At 46.8% G+C, this 22312-nt stretch overlaps 1 protein-coding gene across 5 annotated transcripts in view; it reads right to left on the reverse strand.

Annotated features, from left to right (window-relative positions):
- Positions 1-6491: 6491 nt before the first annotated feature.
- The window catches only part of URB2 (URB2 ribosome biogenesis homolog), a 37465-nt gene continuing 21644 nt past the window's right edge, over positions 6492-22312 (reverse strand). For 4 of the 5 annotated variants that reach the window (XM_075146417.1, XM_075146416.1, XM_075146420.1 and 1 more), the window contains one exon: positions 6492-21384. In XM_075146417.1, the coding sequence (XP_075002518.1) occupies positions 21187-21384 (198 nt within the window). In that variant the 3' untranslated portion in view covers positions 6492-21186. The remainder of the gene's footprint in view (positions 21385-22312) is intronic. The other variant, XR_012673070.1, reaches the window with a different exon arrangement.

Below are 22312 nucleotides of genomic sequence, written 5' to 3' on the forward strand. Positions count from 1 at the left end.
TGATTCATCGTAAAATCGCTCTGTCTAATCAGCATGCCAAAGAAGATTTTTGTCTTCTTATAATTACATGTAGCACAGAAGTTTTAAGCAGCGCTCCTTCCCAGCGTAAATAAACCGGGCAAGAAATCCCTTGGAGTCCCACAGCCCCTTATCTGATGGGCAGCCTCATTCCCTGGTCATAAAGCAGAAGTTAAAATTAGTTTCATCACTGTCAAGGGCAACCGGTTTGATACCAGATTATCACACTTCTTCCCACCTCCTTCTCTCCTCATCCCAGCACTTGTAGGCATAGGCACGTGTGCGCTCACACAACTTAGTCCCATTTCCTTATCCGTGTGGCATATCACCAGCAGATTTTGACAGCTATACAGGTAGAGGCTGTGAGCTGGGTATCTTTACCGAGAAAAATATTTAGCTGTAGCACAGCAAGCTAGAAGGCGGGGGAATTGGAAGTATATAATGAAGGGAGCAACAGCAAGTGAAAAGATGGAGTGGATAAGTAAAGAAGAAAGAGCTTTTTTAACAAAAATGCACAACAAATAGAGGAATGCGAAAGATTGTTTCTATGGCAATGTAAGTAAGGCTGCAAAATTGCTGTCTGCAAGCAAATGTATTTAAAATGAAACATGAGGTAACTGAGATAACAGTCTGTGTCACTAATGGCAAAGCAATTTAGCAGCATTGAGCCTGCAGCGTCCCCCACCCCTTCACCACCAGTTGCAACGTGAGAGCAAGAGCGCTACCCCAGATTTTGGTGTCAGGGCCTTTCTGCAGGGGGGTAGTGTCCCCCCTCAGCAGCCACGGCTGGGGACCACCGCTCGGGTCGCAGGGCTGTCCCTCCCAGCTGGCGCGCGGCCGTCCAATGCAGGAGGCCCCGGGGAGCATTGCAGAAGATCCTTGCCAAGAAAAGCCACCCTGCCCTGCTCCTGCTTCCCCCCAGCACTGCCCTGGAGGCCCCCACGGCCCCCAGCCGCGCGGGGGTACCAAAGGCGTCAACACGGCCGCTTCAGCCAGGCCCGTCTGCCCTCCCTCCCCATCGACTCCATCCGCCACAGGGGACGGGGCCAGCCTCCGAGTGGGACTTGGGCTCTTCTCGGGTCTAACTGGCGGCCTCCTGGTCGATGACAGATGGGAGAGGTTTTGGCAGAAAGGCGTGAGTCTGGGGCAGGGACCTGGGAAGGGGTCAGCTGGACCAAGGGGAGGGAAAGAGCTGCCGTATCCCCTTTCAGAAGCCCTTTGAAGCACAGACGTTAAGAGGAGGCAGGGGACAGGACGGGGTTTGCCTGCGCTGAACCAGGGACGTCACGGGAAGGCAGAGATGCGCCTGGTGGGGCTTCTCAGGCAGACGAGGCACCGAGGTGGCTGTAGGAACAGGCAGGACCGAGGTCTGGGCCTGGCTCGCTCAGGAGGGCCCCGCAGCAGCTCCTGCCCACGTCACGGAACGGCATCTGCTCTGTTGATGCCTTCGCCGCAGTGCCGGTCTGCAGAGGCGGGCAAGGGAAACAAGTCTCCTCACACATAAACCAGGCTCATGGCTTGGTCCAACCACACCACCTTGAATGCTCCCTTCCTGCACAGTTTATAGCAATCTTAAAAACGGAGCATTTTAAACACACGCTGACCTGGGTAATGGGGCTTGCTCCTCTATTTCTCCTGCTGCCCCCTGTTTCAGCCAGACCGCTGCCTGCACCCTGCCTCCGGGGCCAGGGAGCCTTTTTGGAAAGGGGTGGCGTGCTGGGGCAGGCAGGGACAGGCGCCTCGGCAGGCGCAGGCTGGCAGGCACTCAGCTACCCCTGTTACAGACACGAGCTGCCTCCCCTCTCACCACACCAGTGTCATCAGCTCACCCTGTTGAGCCCTCCCTTTAGCCTGCCTTAGATTAGATCGGTGACAAGAGCTTGTTAAGATCTTGAAGCTGTGTGCAGGTAATATACCGTAAAGCAAAACATGTTACTTTGTATGTGGTAAATTAGAATTAAGTTTTTGGTCAAATACACTGAAATAGAAGCTTAAAATAGAGGGGAAATTAACTCAAATACAGCTACCTGGCTAATGAGCCTGTTCCTAATCTGCTGCCAGGAAGGCAAGATTATTAAAAAAGAAATCAGTGTTTCTTCCACATGACCTTTCTCAGAGACCCTAGCTGCTGTCTCTTGGGGACATTTCTTTCCAAACCAGGACTCGAATGAGAAACCATCCAGGCGCCTACCACCACGTGGAGGCAGGTGGCCAGCTGCCAGCAGCCCCGGCTCTCCCCCCTGGGAGACCAGCCCCTCTCGCTCACCCCAGCAAGCCGTCTGTGTTATACCAATGTTAGAAGCAACAGGTTAAAGATGACAGGTACACTTGTCTAAATTAAATGTTGCTGAGTGGTTCTCAAGTAAAGGGCTCACGGCAAAGCCTAAAATGTAAATTGAAGTGCAGAGATTGCTTCAACATATGTTCTTATCAGTTTTCCTGCTAGATGCCCCTCTTTCAGCTATGTGGCATTTCAGTTCCCTAAACTCTATTATGCCCTATTTATTTCCATTTTCTGAACAGTAAAAGCTGTAACCTAGCACCTCAGGCACTGGGGTGAGGCTTTGGAGAGTTGGTCTGGCTTGTCACTGTGCATGCAGCCATGGCAATACCTTTATTGAAAAAACAGGAATAATAGGTCCACGCTGCAACTAAATCCAGGTTATAAGAGCCTCATATGAGGGCTCATTGAGTGCTGAGGGCTTATGCTGCTACATGTATTGCTTTTGAATCAAACCAAGCTTTTTTTTTTCAACGTAAGACAGCTTATTTACTCTTAATGCTCTTACTTGCGCTATGCCACCGCCATTTATCAAAATGCAGTTGGTATCAGCTATATTTCTCTGCTGTCAACCTGAGCAAAACAGCAGTGAATTAGGCCCTTTCCCTTTAGTTAGCCACCTTTGTTCCCCAAAAAAGCTGTATCTGGATATGGTTGCCACTATATTAACCAAGTGGTACAGAGCCTTCCCACTGCAGCCCCTCTCTCTGAGATGTTGCACGGACACCACTAAGTCATTTAAGTTCTGGCTGTCCCCTTTCTGCTAGTTACGGGAGCGTGCCCGTGACCAGAGGGGAATGACATATGCAAGGAAGGGAAGCCATGCTGGTGCCTGAAACACTCTCAGGCCGTGATACCTGCTTTTATTTCTCAGTGATCCAGACTTCACTTCACCCGTACTCTTCCCTCCCACCTTAAAAGGCAAAGCTACCCTCAGCCTGCTGCTAGGATGGGCTGAAAGACACCTTTCCTGTTTACAACAAACACCCCAAATTCTCTCTTTTCCTCTCCCCTTCAAGTTCAGGGTTTGTTTTGGTGGTTGGAGTTTTTTTTGTAAAAATGGCCCTTGTGGGAGCAGCCTGCCTGACAGCCCTGCTGGCTAAAATCTGCTGTTTATCCACAGAGCGGGAACGGTTTGTGCCGCCGAAGCTTTCTTATTCTCATCACCTACATGCCGCTAGTCTGCTTTGAAGAAGCACCTCTAGGGGTGAAAGCACACTTCTGTCTCTAAGCTAAATTCAATCCCTGATCTCTTTGCAGAGACTAACAACAAGGGAGACATTTGGCATGATTGATGGGAGCCAAATGAATAATTCATGGAAGATCATTTATTTTGATGAATTTTAGCCTCTTTTTCTGTTTGCAAATTGTCTGCAAGTAGCTTATGAACATCTCAATGTATATGGGATTTGAAATTAACTGCTGGATACTTTCTGCAAATAACTCCTAGCCTGAATAACCATTCAGCGGAAGCATTTGAAATTTCAAATTCTAGCCACGTCGATTAGCTTTGATTGCTCTCGTGAGCCAGAAGCTCATCTACGACGCTGATGTAAATGCAGAGGAACTCCACGGACTGCGCTGGGGCATGACTCCAGGTTGACTTTGGTGTTACCAGCCTCAGAATCTGCCCAGAAAACATTTCTGTTCTCTAAGCAGGTAGGTAACGTTTTAAATCAGGTGTCCTCAGTGACTGGGAGAGAAGAAAGTAAAACAAAATAGTATTATGTTTACATTTATTTTCCATGAATCGTAAAATGTTTTGTTCCCGTAACTCTCCCTGCCAGTAAACACCCATATCTTTAACGTGCCTGGCTATCAGTCAGAAACCTGTCATTTCTTACCTGATGCATTTCCCATTAGTTACCATGACATTGCCGCTTCTAGAAATCCATTAAATGAGTTTGCTAAAGCAAATGCAGGACCAGACTCGCTATCAGGCTGTCTCAGCTCCACGCCACTGTCACTCCACTGAAGTCAGCAGTGTAAAACTGGTGGGATACAACAGAGGACTGTAACAGGGGGAAGTAACTTTTGTTTTAATATTTTAATGACAGGCTTGTAGTAAAGCAGACCAAGGGAGGGCTTCAGTTGATGGGATGCTATTTTTTGGAACCAGAAGAAGGATCTCTCATTGAACTAGATAAATCTGGATACATGCCCATTTAGTGAATGCTTAAATGATATTCGTCTGAGCCTAGCGGTCCTTGTGCCAAATTCCTGCTGGCTTTCTAGGGACCACCACGTCTGTTTTACACAAGGCCATAAACGGCCAAGCAGCTGGTAGAGCCTGTCAGAGCCTGTCATGCTACTCATGTGGAGTACATCCAAACAAATGCCCCAGCAGTGAAAGGCCAAGTCACTGGCTCCCAGACCCGCAGTTGTCATCTAAGCGGGCAGATAAGAGTCTGTCTTAACTTAAAGCTGAAAATCTAACTGAAAATCCTCTCTGATCAGGTTCTCTGGCTTCAGCAAGACCCCAGCTACTCAAAAGTCAAGACACATGATTGCAAACATCAAGACACAACCCTTCCGAGCTCTGAGTGACAGCTGGATATTAGTTTTCTCCAAACTACTCTGGCTGCAAACAACTCACAGCACAGCGAGGGGAATGGGGGAGCTCCTCATCGATGGGAACTAGAGGCTGATGCTGCTCCTTCTTTACCTTTCCACACCTCTGCCCCTGAAACCCCCGATATCAGACCTCTGCTGGCAGCCTCCCAGCGTTTTCTCCATTTGCCACGGCCGTGCTTCGCCAGGCCTGCTGCATCATACTTGTTTTCTCACTCCGGTCCTATTGCATCAGAAGCCCCGGGACGGAGGAGGAGGCAGGATGACAAACTCCAGCGCCCTTCGCTGCAACGCCAACAGAGGCGGAGGAAGGTGCCGTGCCAGGGTAGGGGTTGGCATTTCCTTGGGACAGAGCGTCAATTGTGTGGCACTCCCAGCCCACCCTACATTTGTGTCAGCCTTTTGCTGAAATACTTGTAAGCCTGTCATGCTGAAGTCTTTTTGGCAGCCAAGTCTTAAATATAGACTCTAATCACAACTGCACATGTTGTACAATCAGCCTAAAAACTGATTAACTTTTATATAAGTTTATGTTCAAAGGGCAGTTCAAGATGTGGGAGCTGGCACCAGCTCAGGGTCTGACCCTGAGTCTCTTTGCCATGCATACCATAAAAACAGCGTATGGCATACTTAAAAGAGAACCAAATTATATATAATGGGAAATTAAGAGGAAGAACCATGGAACAGCCTTCATAAATTAGGTGGACCATGAGGCTGTATTACATATATACGTATATATAATCCGATGGAATGAACTGCTGTGAAAATGCTTATTTTACTGAACAGTCTTCATGTGTTTTATTATTCAGTAGTTTTATTTCATCAACAGGGGGGGTTTCATTTCATTTTGAGAAAAGTGCAGGAAGGAAAAATAAACCACTCTAGCTCTTATTGTTTCTGTAGAAGGAAAGGGATGGTGTGGGAGAAGGAGGTATTTGTCAGTGTACGTATCCAAACCCATCACTGAGGTGCCCTGTGAGTTCAGTTCAAACACATTGTGGTAGATGTCCGTAACACAGCTGATGTCATTGGGGACCACCAGTCATACCTCAGGACATAAGCTGATCTACAGCAAGGTCTATAGCTGAGGTCCAGCAAAAAAATTCCCCTCTGGAATTGAACTCCAGAGAAGTCTACACTTTTGCTTGAAAGATTCAGCACTTACCGTGCTGGGAGGCAAGGAGTTTGACTTGATGGCCCTTCGATCTTTTCAGGTCCTTTAATTGCGCACCGTGAGTTTATGAGCAACTGGACATTATTTTCCATGCAATCCTCCTTACAAAAATAATCCCTTTATTGGTCCGTAGTCCCCACTGGTCATATTTCATACCCCAACTCCCCAGTGCTTCTCACTGACTCCTGGTGCACCGAAAGCGAACTGTAAAGCAGCTAGTGTTTGAACAGCTGCCAGGAAGCGCTCCTACTTGCAGGGCTACTGGCTTGCTTTCCCAGGCAGTGGGTGCTTCAACTTTAAAATCAATCTGATGCATTGGCACGAGCCCAGGGAGTGTTAGTCCATCTGCTGCCTAACTCTCCCGGTTTGTTTGCAGAGGCTTGCCATCAGCTGTTCAAATCCCTCTTTTTTCCCCTCCAAGGAATTTCCTTTTTTTTTTTTTTCCCCCCCCACTAGCCTCCACCAGGATCCCGATAATCCCCACTTTACTTTCTCGCTCTTAATCCGCCTCCAGAAAGCCATGGAAAGAAGCTTAGGAGCACACAGTGCAATTAACACTACTTCTCATTTAGCTGGCATGGCACACACTGTACGATGGGGTAGGTGAGGCGACAGAAGCTCACGTTTCCAAGACAGTGTTTGGCACAGTCAATCCCTGAGCCGAACACCATTTCTCTGTGGGGCTAGAGAATAGGATCCTACTTCCCACACTTTCCTCCCGCCTGTTGCAGTCAACAGCAGACTGCAAATCACTCCTGGTAAGAGACCAGTAGAAGACCCCACCAGTCACCTGCTGCCTGTTGGAGGTCTCAGACGACCTCCCACTGCTTTGGTACTTGTACCAGAAGTATGACTACTGCAACAAGCAAGGAGGTTGGGGACTGTGGGGAAGATAATGTTGCTGGTGGCCACAATGCGTTCTGTGGCTGCTAGCTGCCAGTTGGCGGGAACATGATTTTCACAGCCCAGTGAGTGCCTGGAGTCCCCTGGGGAGGGGCTTTCCAAGCCTCAGCCCTCTGCAAAGGGTGTTAAGTTGAATGACAGGTTCAGTGCTAAGCCTGCCCCGACAAAGTCTGGAGGGGGATCCCAGCCACCACGTAACACCTGGCTGAACTCAGGTGTCTGCTAGAGGAACGGGGCTCTGCACCACACTTCACACTCCATTTCCATCCCTACCCTCCTCACCACCTTCTGAAGGCCTCATCTAGGGAGGAGACCCTGTCCCAGCCAGGTAAGACTTAGGGCTGTTCAACCTCTTGCGTGGAGCCCCAGCTAGCTGCAGGGGCAGGATGTACTTTGTGCATGGTCTGGCTTGCTCCTGCCTGACCCTCCGCAATAGTCCTCTGGGAAGAGCAGCAGCCAGCCCCTCGTCCCCTTCTCAGCACAGAGCAGAGGTGAATGCCAGCGCGGACAGGCATGGACCGTAACCCCACAGGAGAGCCACTTGAGGATGGCGCCAGTTTCCCTTTAGGGCTTCCCAGGGTCACTGAACACCTCCCCTGGGACAGGAGGAGAGATGGGGTAGGCTTTACCAGCATCCAGTTTCTCTCTCTCCCCCTCTCGTGCTTGTGGCCATGCTGTACGACACAGTGCTTCGGTCTCGATTTGCAGTGCTCCTGCTGCTCCAGCCCTGAACAAAGACACCCATTCAGCCCAGACCGCGCAGCGGTTTAATGCTACAGATGAACATCTACCATTGTTGCCAGCACTGCAGCCCAGAGAAATTAAATGCAAATTGTCTTTGTTCCTGAGCACAAACCCCTATTTCTTCAGCCCCAAGAGCCTAACAAACACCCTCTGTACTCCCCATTTGTTCTCTGCGTATCACCTGCTTGTCAGCTAATACTCGGCTAGGCTGCAGGATTTAGCCTTGGGCGCAGCCTGCTTGTGTGCAACAGCATACAGATAATCTTTCAGGGCTAGGGCTGTAGCTATGCATATATCTCGTACAGTGGGATGTGTTTCAAAATACAAACATCAAAGATCAGTCAGTAGGTCAGCAGGCAACACAGCTAAAATGCAGCAGGCTTCCTGCTCATAAGGGAAAGGCATCACCGCTTCGAAGTCTGGCCATCCACAACTCCTCCACAGCCGGGGCAAGAGCGATACCGTGCCTCTAAACCTTGATGCAAGAAATCCTACTTCTCTTCCCTTGTATCCAAGGAGTAAGAGGATAAAACTGAGACAATGAATGTCAGGCTTGAGATCAAAGAAAAATTTCCATGACATTAATCTTTAAAGGTAGGAAATAACTTCCCGAGGATACTGAGAAAGCTCTGTTGTTTGGAGTGCTTAATCCTATGACAGAAGAAAATAAACAGCATGGAAAAAACCCAACTTTTTGACAGCACAGGTGACATACCATATAATTTAATGAGCTTGGTTTGCCAAGACACTTCTAACGTACCAGACGCACTCATCCGGTGAGGCCCCTGAATACACAAATCCCTGGACCCCTCCAGAGCTCCACTATGATCAACTGGATTTCCTGCAAACACAGTCTGAACCCCCCTCTGCAGCTCTGTCTCCTTCTTGTGGCTGGATCACAAATACTACTGTGACAGTTCAGTCTCGTGATAACAAAGACGGGCCCCTCGGCTCACAGTCCAGATACTTGGTTAGTTGCTACAGCTCAAGAAGACGCTGCTTAGATGCCGAGCTGCAGCGGCAGGCTGCATACATGCCTAGCCTATCACAAAAGTGAAATAAAAATGTATTTGCTTAAATCTTTTTCACTGCGGCTTATGCAAAGACGCTTTACCTCATGTTTGGTCACAGTGCACTTGCCTGCCTGAGCCTCCAGCTCATAGCAGGTTGTGTTTTTAGGTCCACAAATCCCAGGTTCAAGCCTAGATGATGCATAAGGCCATGATGTTATATCAACACAGACACAAGATCTGCACAGAGCTGACAGCAAGACCAAGGTTTGTATTTTGTATCAGGCTTATCACCATGGTATCTGATCAGCTCTATCCACTACCAGCCATCACTAACCTCTGTAAAGCAACAACATTCAGGTCACCAGCTTTCAACTTGCGAGCAATGAGGCAGACAAATCTCTGATTTAGATCAGATGAACCTCCAATTGGCTGATACATAAAATGGGAAGCTTTATTTAAAATAGCCAAATATGGGTTTTCCCCCCACATTTAGAAATCTTCATCATCTGCACATTAGCTTACTAGCTTCCTCAAACACACACAGATATTTGCTCTCCCAACACACTGAGGGAAAACTCCATTTCCATGAGTCAGTTCCTGGTAGAGAGCAGAGAGAGCTGCATAGTCCTCTGCCAAGAGGAAATGATTAAAGCCGCAAATCAGCCAAAACCATATGGCAACGAAACGTTGGGGTTCCCCTCCCTCCCTCCCCATAAGGGCAGGGCAGGGTTCTTGCAGATGTTGAGAATCTTTCCTTGGCCCACAAAATACAGATTAGCCCCTTTGATCAATTCTTAGCTGTGGAAATACCCAACCCAAGACAGGAGGAGCAAAAGGATCAACACAGTAGCATGGCTTCATGCAGATGGCACGTAAAAGAAAAGCAGTCATCAGACTGACAAGTGGCAGGGCTTATGATTTTCATGCTGTTGCAGAAGAACCCCTGGAAACTGTTGTCAGCAGAATCAGAGAAAGAGAAGGCATTTCAGAAGATGCGTGCTGAAAACGAGAGTTGAAAAAAGTTGAAACACTTAGAGCAAGTGAAGCTGCTCAGTGGCCTGCTATAGAGGCTGGCTTCCCCTCAAGTGGTCTTACACACCACATTCATTTCTCAGACCAGTTTAACATCTTGGAAGCCTGGGAGTTATGGACATAGTTAACGCATCTGACCAGGGGAGTATTTCACACTCAGTACTGAGCAGCAGCTTTGCTTTTTTTAACAATCACAATAATAGCCTGCATTTCTGGAACTTAAGGAATGTTGTACAGCAGGCAAAAATTATTTCTGTAATTACTACGCGAACAGAGGAAGTGCATGAAGGGGTGAAATACTGCAGATGCTGGGATACAGCGCTTCGCAAGGAGGATAAGCAGCCTGACAGAGACGACCCTGCCCAGCACCGAGGATTAGAACCTGGGCAAGATGAAGGCTCATGAGCCTAGGTATCCACAAAAGCTGAGCACAAAGCCACCTCAACCTTTGATCGGTCAAAGAGCAGTGGAAGACATTACCTTATACAAAGGCTGCAACACAAGGAGCCCACACTTACCACATCCCAGCTTATGCTGCCATTGCTAACAGGCCACAGCTGGGCACGGCTCACGTCCAGTGCTAAACACCTTAACGGGGAAGAGTAGCACGTCCTGTGGGAACCCAAGGCAAGGAGAATGTAACCACCCACACTGTAACACATGCTACACAGTCTTCAAGACCCGCTTTTCAAAGCTCTGGAAATCCACCACTCCAGCTAACATCTGTCAGCTGCAAGAAATTAGTCTCACCTGCAGTCTACATTGGCTCCAAAAGAAAAGGAAGAAGGGGCTACCACGGCAGTGCTTCTTTGTCTTAACCTGTCCTGTCCCACACTGCAATTCCCATCCCAGCTGTCTCTTGTAATGACAAAATAAACACATTCTTGAAGCACTATAAATAGAAACAGCAGGACAGACCTTGCTTTGAACTAAGTTGCACTGGGGATTTCTACGTTGCTGTCTTCTTGCATGCTTTCCACTTGAACATTTCCTACTAGCTTTGAAACAACACCCCAAAACAGACTTGCATCTGAACCTGTGAATGTTTCTTTTTAAGATTGTCCCAAAAGGATGGACTCCCAACCTGTTTGGTTCCCAAACAACAGGATTTTATCACTGCACCTTAAAGTAATGAAGCCTTAGTGGCTCATCTCATTCAGCGAACCAGATTGAAAGCTCAGTTCTGGCTACAAAGAGGAAACTGCATCACAAGCCCTGCAACCATAAACTTCATTTTGCTCCAGCCCAGTTTCACTCCCTCCTTTCTCCCTCTTGCTGCAGAGTCTGAACAACTCCCATGCTGCTCTTAAGAAAGAGAATCCATTCTTGTGCTGAAGCCCAAGGCAAGGCTTTAAAGCCAAGGCATGTCTGCTTTGCCATCAGAAGTATGACTGCCATGCTTCTGGCTATGTTTTGGCCAGCTTTAATCAAGGTAGTTGTGACGGCAGTACCTGTGGTGCCAGGGTAATAAGGGCTAAGGGGAAGACAGACCCCCACCCAAGGCAATTAGTAGCCAGAATTGAAGCCTGACTTTTGAGCTTTGGCACCGGTGGGAAACCAGCTAAGAGCTAGTTTGCCTGCTGGTGCTGTGAGTGCCTCCACCTGCAGCACAGCCGTTCCACGGGGCAGGGTGGGAGGTTCTGGAGGGGGCTAAGCTCCACCCTGAGTGTGCAGGACCAGCAGTGCCCAGGGACTTCAGGGGCAATTCTGTCAGACTTAGCTGCATCCCTTTCAGATACCACCCTGAGTTTCACCAGCCCATGGTTGTCCTGCCTGCGTGCCAAAGACCACTGCCCCACAGCAGGGACCAGAGAGAGTAGAAGTGTGTTAGCTTCTTTGCAACTTGGTATTTTATTTTAAACCGTCCTCCCCGGTGGTTTGGGGTAATGGATCAGGCTCGGAACCACAGGGTCTGAGGCAAGACCACAGCTCTGCTCCACTGATGCTGCTGTGGGGAAAGTAACCTCCAACAGGGCACAGTGAGATTGCTAAGGCCCTACACTGCTTCAGTTAAACCAGCTGCAGCTCCGCCGTCCGAGGACTGTAAGAAGCGACCACCAGTGGTGGTGGTGGGCGCTGCTCCTATCGCAGCAAATACCCTCTGGTCACTTCTCATAGAATCATAGAACAGTTTAGTTTGGAAGGGACCTTTAAAGGTCATCTAGTCCAACCCCCCTGCCCTGGGCAGGGACATCTTCAACTAGAGCAGGTTGCTCAGAGCCCCATCCAACCTGACCTTGAACGTTTCCAGGGATGGGGCATCTACCACCTCTCTGGGCAACCTGTGCCAGTGTTTCACCACCCTCATTGTAAAAAATTCCTTCCTTATATCCAGTCTAAATCTACCCTCTTTTAGTTTAAAACCATTCACCCTTGTCGTGTCGCAACAAGCCCTGCTAAAAAGTTTGTCCCCATCTCTCATATGAGCCCTCTTTAAGTACTGAAAGGCTGCAACAAGGTCTCCCCGGAGCCTTCTCTTCTCCAGGCTGAACAACCCCAACTCTCTCAGCCGTTCCTTATAGGAGAGGGATCATTTTTGTGGCCTTCCTCCGGATCCGCTCCAACAGGTCCATGTCTTTCCCGTGCTGAGGGCTCCAGAGCTGGATGCAGGACTGCAGGTGGGGTCTCACCAGAGTGGAGTAGAGGGGCAGAATCACCTCCCTTGACCTGCTGGCCACACTTCTTCTGATGCAGCCCAGGATACGTTTGGCCTTCTGGGCTGTGAGCGCACATTGTCGGCTCATGTCCAGCTTTTCATCCACCAGTACCCCCAAGTCCTTCTCGGCAGGGCTGCTCTCAGTCCTTTCATCCCCCAACACTTGTTCATCTCCCCTGCTCCCTTTGCAGCCTGCAGGCAGTCCGTGGCAAACTCTACACAGGTAAAGGTGCCAAGGGGAAGAGATGAGCTCCTCTGACAACGAGGCAGGTGGTTAAGAAGGATCCTTCCATTCCTATGACCCCGTCCTGTCACAAACACTTTTATTTTAAGTCAAGGTTTTCCTCCTTCGAGATTTCAGACGAGGTTAGCATTTTCAGTAAAAGAGGATGCTGACAAACACCTTCCTGGTCTGACAGAGTTTGAGTGAAGCTGTGGGAGTGTCAAATCCACATTAGTTGAAAGAATTCTTACCAAAAAAAAAAATATTTGCTCCATTTGGCAAGCCACTTTCCATCAAAGTGGCATAGGCAGACTACTTGAACTTTAAATTAGGAATTAAGAGATATAAAACAGGGCTGATTCTCCATGTTTAATAAAATCTACATTTCAGACTCATAGTATTGATCCTGCATGCCATCAGCTGTAACATTTTACTCCCTTACTGCTGTATGGAGCTCAATAACATAACTATTGGCAACTTACCGCAAATTTGCATTTGCTGGAGAACAGCTCCTAGCTATGTTGGGTTTTTTTGTTACAACCTCCTCCACTGCATTAAAGAGCCCTCTAACACCTGGTCTGTTGCCTTGCAGAAGTATTTGCGTAACAGAAGTGAAAAGCCACCTCTCAATGTCCTTTCTGAAGGCTACAGTTCACAGCTAAGTCACCAAGTCTCAGAGCTTTTTTAGGGGCATGTCCTTATTCAGCGCAAACATTTTATGTCCTTCCCCCAATATTTACTATGAGAGTAGGAGCAAAACAGCATATGTGTGGTAACATCCATATACCATATATTTGTGTGTGCTTTGAAGGCACAACAGAAAATGCTTGAGGGATAAAGATGGAGAAGGAAAGCAAGATTTCATTTGCTTTACATTGAAGTTTTAAACCCCCTGACATAGTCTTTCATGATAGTCCTCCACCTCCTTGGTCCTGCAACTTACCCACTGTTAAATACTCTGCTAGATTATACTGGTTCTCATAAAAACACCTAAGACGTTGTAAGCACATGTAAAAGACAAACTTTCATACAGGCTTTCTTCACCTTGCAATTGCAAGCTATTTTCATGTTCTCCTTTCCTGCAGGTCCCAGTCATCCATGACCTCCTTTTTTTGCATTTGTGTGTGCTAGCATAAATGTTACATAGATGTACAATTACATGTAGGTTAGGGGAGACAGAAGCAACAAAGGCTGCACAGCTGCCAGCTGGGAGTTGCAGGGGTAGGTGGAGTTACACCTAGAATGACATTGCTCCTCTACTTTCATAGTGCAGCTTTATTTACCTTGGTCTCTTGTTCTTCTCATCATCCCTGTTCCCTTTCAAGTCTTTGCTATTAAAGTTATTCGGAAAATTATTCATTCAATTGCTTGTAGAAGCTGCCCAAAGATAAATACATTCAGCTTAATAAACCTTGTTAGCAGGAAGGAAGAGGAAAATGCCTAATTAATTTATTAATTATTATAATGCACTTTGAAGATGAAAAGTGCTATGAGCTCTAAGGGCGCATTTCTGTCCTCCGAAGTCCCTAGGAATCGTGTGCAGAAGCTAATTCTGAACATTACCACTACTACAGTATGGCAGGGAAAAAGACGCATGTACCACAACTGCTCCTCAACACCCTGGATCTGCGTGCAGAGGTTAACCCATCTTCCAGATACTGCCTGTGTTAAGACAACACAGCTGCATATTCTTCTCCAAAAGTAGGAATGGAAGAGTGTCAGAAGGAACCATTCAATGCAGTTCATCCATGCTTTGTGAATACACAGCCCAGCTATAATACCATTACGCTTACCTAGAAAGAACAGATTGAAACTTCAGATCTTGGAAGTTAAACCCTACCATTCCTTACTGCTCACACTAATGGGTTTTCCCAACTCTCAATACGCTAAGAGTCTCCCCTCAAACAAGAGCTGCTGGGACAGTCCCCTGGCTAATAGACGGGATGCAACAGGTCTGGTGATGCTTTTAGAGAAACGGCAGCTCAAGGCAGAAGTGCAGGCAGAAATACTGCGACAGATAATAATCCCTAGCTATTGCAGGGAAAGGGCATACGGGTCAATGGAGATTTCCAGCTGAAGTTTCCACGGCTCAGGAACAAAAGTATTTCTCCTCCCCAGGTTTCTCCTCATCCAGACAATACAGCACAGGCTGAGATCTGAAGAACAGATTTGCCTTTTGCTGCAGTAAGAAATCTGCCTTTCCAGCAAGGGAAAATAAGTTGCTTAGAAGGTCTCTTACATGTCACTGCACAAACAAAATACGAGCTGCTAGTAACAGGCTTCTTAGATACACATTTCCTTTGCATGTGGTACCAGGAGACACATACTCTAGGCTCTCATTATTATGGGCTTAGGTTATGAAAACTTTAATGAACATATTTTAAAATGTCAGTCTGAAGAAATCAGGTACTAGCAGCTCACATTTGCATAGCTATCTCCTGAAAACACTGAGCAGTCTCAACAAATCCTAGAAAAGAAAGTAAAATGCACATTAAAACAATAGCAAGTTTCACATACGTCTAGTGGGAGGACAAAAGGGGCAGAAATTATGCTGTCAGTCTACATATTTTCTGGTTATCACTTAAAACATTGTGAATAAACCGAATAATGCTGTATTGCTCACCTCTGTAGCACTAAAAAAAATAATCTCAGTTCATCTAGGTACCCACAGAGCATTAAACGTTCTGCAAAACTCATGAATCCCCTACGGGGAAGACTCAAGTCTGTGTCAGAGGCCAAAGCAGGTAAGGCCTCGCAGCAGGCAAAGCACACAGGTGACCTGCAGCAGGTGCCGGAACAAAGCCAGACCAAAGCCCCGAGCTTTACCCCCAGCCATGGGTGCTCAGAATCCACTGCACCCCTGTGCCTCGTGAACAGCAACAAGCAGCAGCCACTTGCGTTCGGACAGACCGGCTGCGCTCAAGCGGCAACGTTTTTTGCCAGGCTAAAATCAGCATCTGTTTGTTCTAGCGTCTCTTCTCAAGTGATAAGCTCGGATGGGTACTTTCCCTTCAGGGGATTACGGGCTGACAATTACTGGCTGGATGAAGAGTAATAAATCAGCCTTCCCTCCACGAGTTAATACACTGTCCGATAAAGCTGAGGCTTTGTTTGTACAGGCCACGTAATTTACCGATGGCAGTAGTTGATCAAATTGTCTTTTAGGAATTTGTCTGCTTGTGCCCCAACATGAAAATTTGATTTTTTTCTAACATGGTCATTTGCTCTTCCTTTCTTTTCCTGGGATATTAACAAAACCCAAACCCAACAATATTATTCCCTGAGGTTACTGAAGGGAACTCCCACACGCTCTCTAAAACCAGCATGAAAAACTAAACACAAATCAATCACTCCTCCCCGCAATGTTGTTTCTTCTCCCACCCACCGTCTCTCACACCTGGCAGCGTGTTAGGACAGCGAGTGCCTGCTCACACTGCTGCACACATGGAGGCCCACCACCGAAAGAGGTTTCTAGGCGCTTGTAGTACACCAAATAAAGCTACGGGTGTTTAAGATGCACTGAAAACCAGGAACAGCCAGGTTTTCAAAGCTGCTCTGCTTTAGCTACCAGGAGCATCTTTCCTTCTTGTAAAGCTGCTGATTCCTACCCAAAATCAGCTCGTTAACAAAGTCATCTCATCAGCAAAGAGCCCTGGCAAAAGTCTTGACTGCATCCCAGACCTCCATTCCTCCTCTTTTTCTTCTCTCCTTTCCTACAGCAGAAGCAGCCCACGGTCCTCATCCTTCGGATAGCAACGTTCAGCTTTGTGCACATTCCTGAAAAGCCCCAGCACAGCTCTGTGAAAGCCTGCAGAACCAATCGCTCAAGTGGAGGCTGTAGAAATAAAAGCAGGGGTGCCTGAACCTAACAGAAAACTCAGCTGCCAAATGAATTAACAGGGGACATGTCCCCGATTTCCGTCTCCTTTTATTCTTTGCTTGCTTTTCAAATCCTCTCCACCAGCTATCAGCAGAAAGACCCCTGTCCTCTGGTTGTGGGGAAGAGCTGAAAAGACATTACGACGACTTCCCTGCTGGAAAAAGAGGGCCAAGGCTCTGCAGCAGCTTCCACGAGATGTCTAGTTCAGAGCAGATAATCTGAGGAACTTCTCCGTTCAAGAAGCAATTCTGAATCCAGCTTCTACAAACAGTAATCAAACCAATGACAACTGGGTCAGAATAAGGCTCTTCTGACACAAACAACTCTATACCCAGAAAGGACCAAGCAGCCACTGCTGGAAAGTCGTGGCAGGCCTGTACCTCTTGCCACCCTATGCGTGCATTAAAAAATGCCTAAAAAAGACAAAATGGATTTTGCCGTTTTTGTTCATTACCATCTTTAGAAATAGGTACAAAAAAGTCAGTGTCCTCCTTCAGGAGGAAGGGATGGCAATACAGCTTAGGCACTTGGAGCTTGCCTTTATTTATTCCTCCCAAATTCTCTTGAAAAACTGTCAAGGGGTTTGCTAGAGGGCTCTCCTAGACTAAGAGCTCCGAGAAGGTCACAGGGACACACTTTCTTTCACAAATTTTCCAGGCTTTAAAGTCACAAAAAAAACCCCGAAAAAACCTTTCATACTTTAAAAAAAAGTACGTGAATACAAATCCGTACTACTCCATAGCAAGTCAGGTTTCACTTCCACATGCCTGGGACATAAATCTTATAGTGTAGATACAGTAACAGGAGCATCTTCCTTTTTGGAAACTTTAACCATTTGCAGAATACTTCATTGATCATAGAGCAGCAAATGCCAGCACTGCCAGTGATACAATGGCACTTTTGTATGTTTCTTACTGAAAAAAATCAAGCAGTCATTTCGCTGAAAAAATAAAAAAAAAATCATTTTTCCATGCTTGCAAACACTGTTTAGAACACAAATGCTGTTCTCCACTTGAATGGCTAGAATCTGCTTCAAGTAGAAGAGCAATTGTGGTACCTCAAGGCAAGTGTCCTTACAAGTCTGTAACACACAAAGATTATACAGTCCCAGTACAGCTATCATCACTGTAGACATTTAATGGTTCAGTAATAATGATACAGGAATCTCTCAAAGTACTCCTTTATTCATGCTATTATGTTTTAACCCATAAAAGCAGCTTTGGAAGGAGCCTTCTGTTATCCAGCAGCCCCGGACCCACATCAAGACGTAAACAAATAGGAAGTTACTGATCCATTTCAAACTCGAAGGAAAGTACTCAGTACATTGTCTCCTCCCAGCAGGTACGAACAGGAAAAATAACTACTTTCTAAACTAGCAAAATAATTTCTACCATCTTACACCATCATCTTTTTTGGCATTTCTATCCACAATAGCAAGATAAACCAAACATCAAACCCCACCCCCAGATAAGCAGAAAAATCAGCTGATTTTCACAGCAGCTACACAAAAACAAGGGATAGATAAAACCAACATGATCTTTGCCAGTCATGACTGTTCTTCTTGCCCACCCTGTCTCTTACTTTATATTTGAGCTAATTTTGGCACAGCAGACTTGGGCACTGCCTGGGCATGAATAACGAACACCACGCCCAGAGTCACAGGCTGAGCCTGCGGCACAGCCAGCAGGACCCCGATATCCCAGCCTGCGAGCACTGCCTATGGGAAGTATTTCTCTTTGTGCAGCAGCAGCGAGAGAAGCCCTCAGAAGAGATGCGCTGCATCAACAGTTGGAAATCTGGCCAAGATTAACTGTTGCAGAAGCCTGTAAGGGCTGTGCTTTTAGGTGCACTTACACGCAGCTAACGCTCACGTAAAACAAAGGTTGCAATCCTGTCCTTTGGCTCTGAGATGGTGCTTCTTCCAAACCCTTACCTGCCTGGAGCTCAGAGCTCACTAGCTAGGAGAAAGGACTACAAAACTGTGATTGCAGATGGTGCTTTTGTACCCTTGCAGGATGGCTCCATCGTGTGACAAAAGAGGAACACTGCACCCACACGGGAACGTACTCAGTAAAACAAAGCCTGCTTTCTCAGCAGGTGGTCCTCTGCCAGTGACTTAATTTATTCTAGCTAAAAAACCCAGAGCAGTTCTTGGACAAAGACCTAGGATTAGCAAGTGAAATACAGCCTTCTTTTTAACCCCTTTGTAACTTCTACACAGAAATGCCGCTTTGTGTTTCAGAACTCCGCTGCTTAGCCTGGAGGAGGAGAGCTGTGCGATAAGTGGCAGTTGCACAGCATACTTGAAATAAAGGTTTAATTGTGGCAGAGTTTCAATTTTTCATTCATTCAAGCACTGTGTCCCTTTTACAGTAGGAGTTTGTTATTTCCATCATCCCTGTCCATGTAAGTCGGTTACACATCTTCATTTCCAAGCCAAGAAGTTAAAACTGATAAAATTTTAAAAGTTAGTATTAATGAAATAAAACTGACGTGAACTCAAGTAGTTTACCTCCTTTAAAGCAATGAGTAAGATGTTATTTACTCTGTCATCTACGCTCAGAAGCTTTTGAGCTATGTGTGTGGCTTGCAACCATATGGCTACATCAGGGGAGTCTTGACACTTACACGCCAGAGATGCTACCTCATTTCCTTCCTCCCCCGCTCCAAACCTAGCTCTCCTTTTTTCACTGATCTTTCCAGATCCTCTCCCAATGCTCACAACCTGCCTTCGTTTTACTAGCCTGTTAACTGTCTTCATCCCGGAGCCCTCCTCCCTTCAGTGCCCATTTGGCTGCACCCAGCTCATACACGTTTCCCTTCTGAGGCCTACCAGGCACTTCAATGTCGCACAGCCTGGTGGGGCAGCAGTAATCGCCCTTCCAAACACTGGCCCATATCAGCTTTTCAGCTTTGAAACAGAATGGCACACTGGCGTACAGGGTCCAGCCTGGATGGAGTTAACTTGCTCTGTAGCAGCCCATATGGTGCTGTGCTTTGCATTTGTGGCTAGAACAGCGTTGGTAACATACCACTGTTGTGGCTACTTCTGAACAGCGCTTGCACGGTATCGAAGCTTTCTCTCCAATCTTCTTGTTCAGGACGTGAGGAGGACCACCTCCAGTCCAAAGGATGAAGTTTAGCCAGCACAGGAGGCTCCACATGGCAAAGATGAAGGAAACAAGCAGGCACCAGTGTGAGTTGCAAAAGTAGCTGCCCCAGGGCCAGGGGCAGGCACCGTCCAGGAGCCGCCTGTGGGCCAGGGACCTGATGCCACATCCTAGTCACGGTCCCAGTGGAGGCCTGTGATATGCCCGAAGTGCCCTGCCAGGGCCACAGCCAGCGGGGCAGTGCAGGAGGAGCATGAAGGGCTTTATGGCAGACAGAGGCTGCCATGCCATGCCCCTGCCCTGTCTGCCCTGAGGTCCAGCTTCACCTGCCTCGGCTCCCCCCCAGCCCTGCTCACCTCCCTTGTCTGTGCCATGTGGAGTCTCCTGCCCCAGCCAAACTTCATGCTTTGGACCTTGCTGTGAGGCAGATGGACCCAGTAAAAGTGGTAAACCACATTCCAGTCTTCCTCTGCCCATCCCCTATCTATAGATTAAAGCAGATAATCATGTGAGAGTATTGATTCTTACTACTAACTGCGTGCATGTGTGAAGATTGTTTTACTACTTACATAAAAGTTTGGATCTTTAGTCTCTATCATTTTCAAGAAAATAAACTTCCGTAGTTTAGCTACTGAAAGGAGCTATTTGATAAAGCTCCTTACAGGCTCAAATGTGATTAATTTACCACAGCTTATTAAATTACCATCAGCTGAGTTGCAGTTTAAGTCCAGGGCTTGCTCTTAACCTAGAGTGAATGCAAAGCAACAAGGCTCAGCTTAGACCAAAAAGGTCTCAGATAGGTCTTGGTACTTAGCATTTGTCACAAGCTAAAAGTGTACACTGAGAGCAACGACAGCTCAGATGACTAAGTGTAATTTCTTAATGACAGTAAATCGACCAGAGCTCTAAGTAGTCCGTCTTCTTGATTACCGTGAGATCACAGGATAATTCAGTTGGCAAGGAAATTCAATAGGTCAGAGTAGATTGCCCAGGGCTGGACTCAAGAGCAAAACCAATCAAGCAAAGAGATACAAACTTTCAAATTTTTTACTATATTTCCACAGTTTTGCACAGTAGCCTACCACACAGCTGTGCAACATTCACAAATTTCTTCAGTAACAAAATGTAAAATAACAGGGTACAAAAATAAGCACTTTAACTGCTTTAATTCTGCTTACCACGTAAGCGAGAGCAGGAGTTATAACCCTGACTGGCTTTTACACCAGACTATTGCTTCCACAGAAAAGCACCCTGATGTGCCAAAGCCTGAAGCCTGACATCTGCTGCCAGACTGCAGCGAGCTCCCCAGGGCTCCCAGCGAGTTCACCGGGGCCAGCACAGGTGCAGCAGTTCTGCCATTTGTGGCACACAGCAGGACCAGACCTAACAGCACATCCTCCCTCCCCGTTCCCCTTTTCCCCATTATGAAGGCTGGCTGTATAGAGATAGATGCAATCCATGTTTAGAGGACCCTCTTCAGATTTGATCTTACTAGTCATCCCAAACCAAACAGCAACGGAGGATTTTCTGAGCGCTGCAAGATCAATTCATAACTGATTGTGCAGCACCAGGCAGGATTCATCACGCAGTATACTTCTCCTCCCCCTGTTTTTTTGCTTTGTGGTAGTGGTTGTAATCATTATACAGATCTTTAAAGACCTCCCTTACGCCTGCTGGTAGCGACCCATTTAAGAACTTGATGTCCCGTTCAATGCAAAGGTCAAGGATGTGATATATCCCTTCTGTGAGATGTTTCTTCACAGCTGGGTGCAAAGTCACCTATGAGAAGAACAAAACTGCATTAAACTTGAAGACAAAAAGGCAAGAAAACACCCTTTCAACAGTCAGCGTACATTAAATGCTGAGAACATGTTATCCAGTGCATCAGACCAAGATTTTGACTTGTGCAATATTTTCCTGATTTTTTGCAAAGATGTTTTGCAGAACAAGCACGTCCCTTGCAATAAAATGCACAAGAGTGCTACTATACACATTGCTGTGGAGGCAAAGACACTGATCATCTTGGAATCATATGAAAACTCCTCAGTAGAAAAACTGTAATTAAAAAACCCTGAAATACTTGCCCTACATTACACATTTCAGTAGATTCTGTATGTCTCATATTAGCTGTATGCTACTAAGTCTCAGTTTCAAATGAGCACTTCCTTTAGGCTACTCTATCATTTACATTGGGTAGTCAATCAATTTTAACTTATCACTTAACAACTTGATATTTATCTAACAATTTGTATCTGAGCACTTCAACGTATAAGCCTTAATAAAAGAAGCCTTCAAAAAGCTCAGGAGTGTGCATTTCCTTGATCTGTTTTAGCATCAGGAATCAGATACCTTGCCTGAAGTCATGCAGAAAGCGGAAGGAATACAACAAACGACTCGGTTCTCCATGCCTTGCTCCTGCCATTATAATCCCTGCTCAACCCCACAACCAGCAGAACAGCCACTACAACCAGGAACATCAGTGCTGACTCTGGAGTCGTCTGGTGCTCCAGGCTAACTGGAATTTGTCCTGTGCTCACAATCACTTGCTAAATACTTCACTGCCTGAGGCGGTGCTGGCCTCTGGCATAATCACATTATTTTTGTCTTATCTTTGCTGAATCCCAAAATTAGCTTTATGCCTCCAGTCCTAAGCCTCTGCACTCCAGGCCTAATGAAAATTACATAAAAAGCTGTCATTAAAATTCAG

Source organism: Calonectris borealis, chromosome 3, assembly GCF_964195595.1.
Source record: "Calonectris borealis chromosome 3, bCalBor7.hap1.2, whole genome shotgun sequence".
Lineage (NCBI taxonomy): Eukaryota > Metazoa > Chordata > Aves > Procellariiformes > Procellariidae > Calonectris > Calonectris borealis.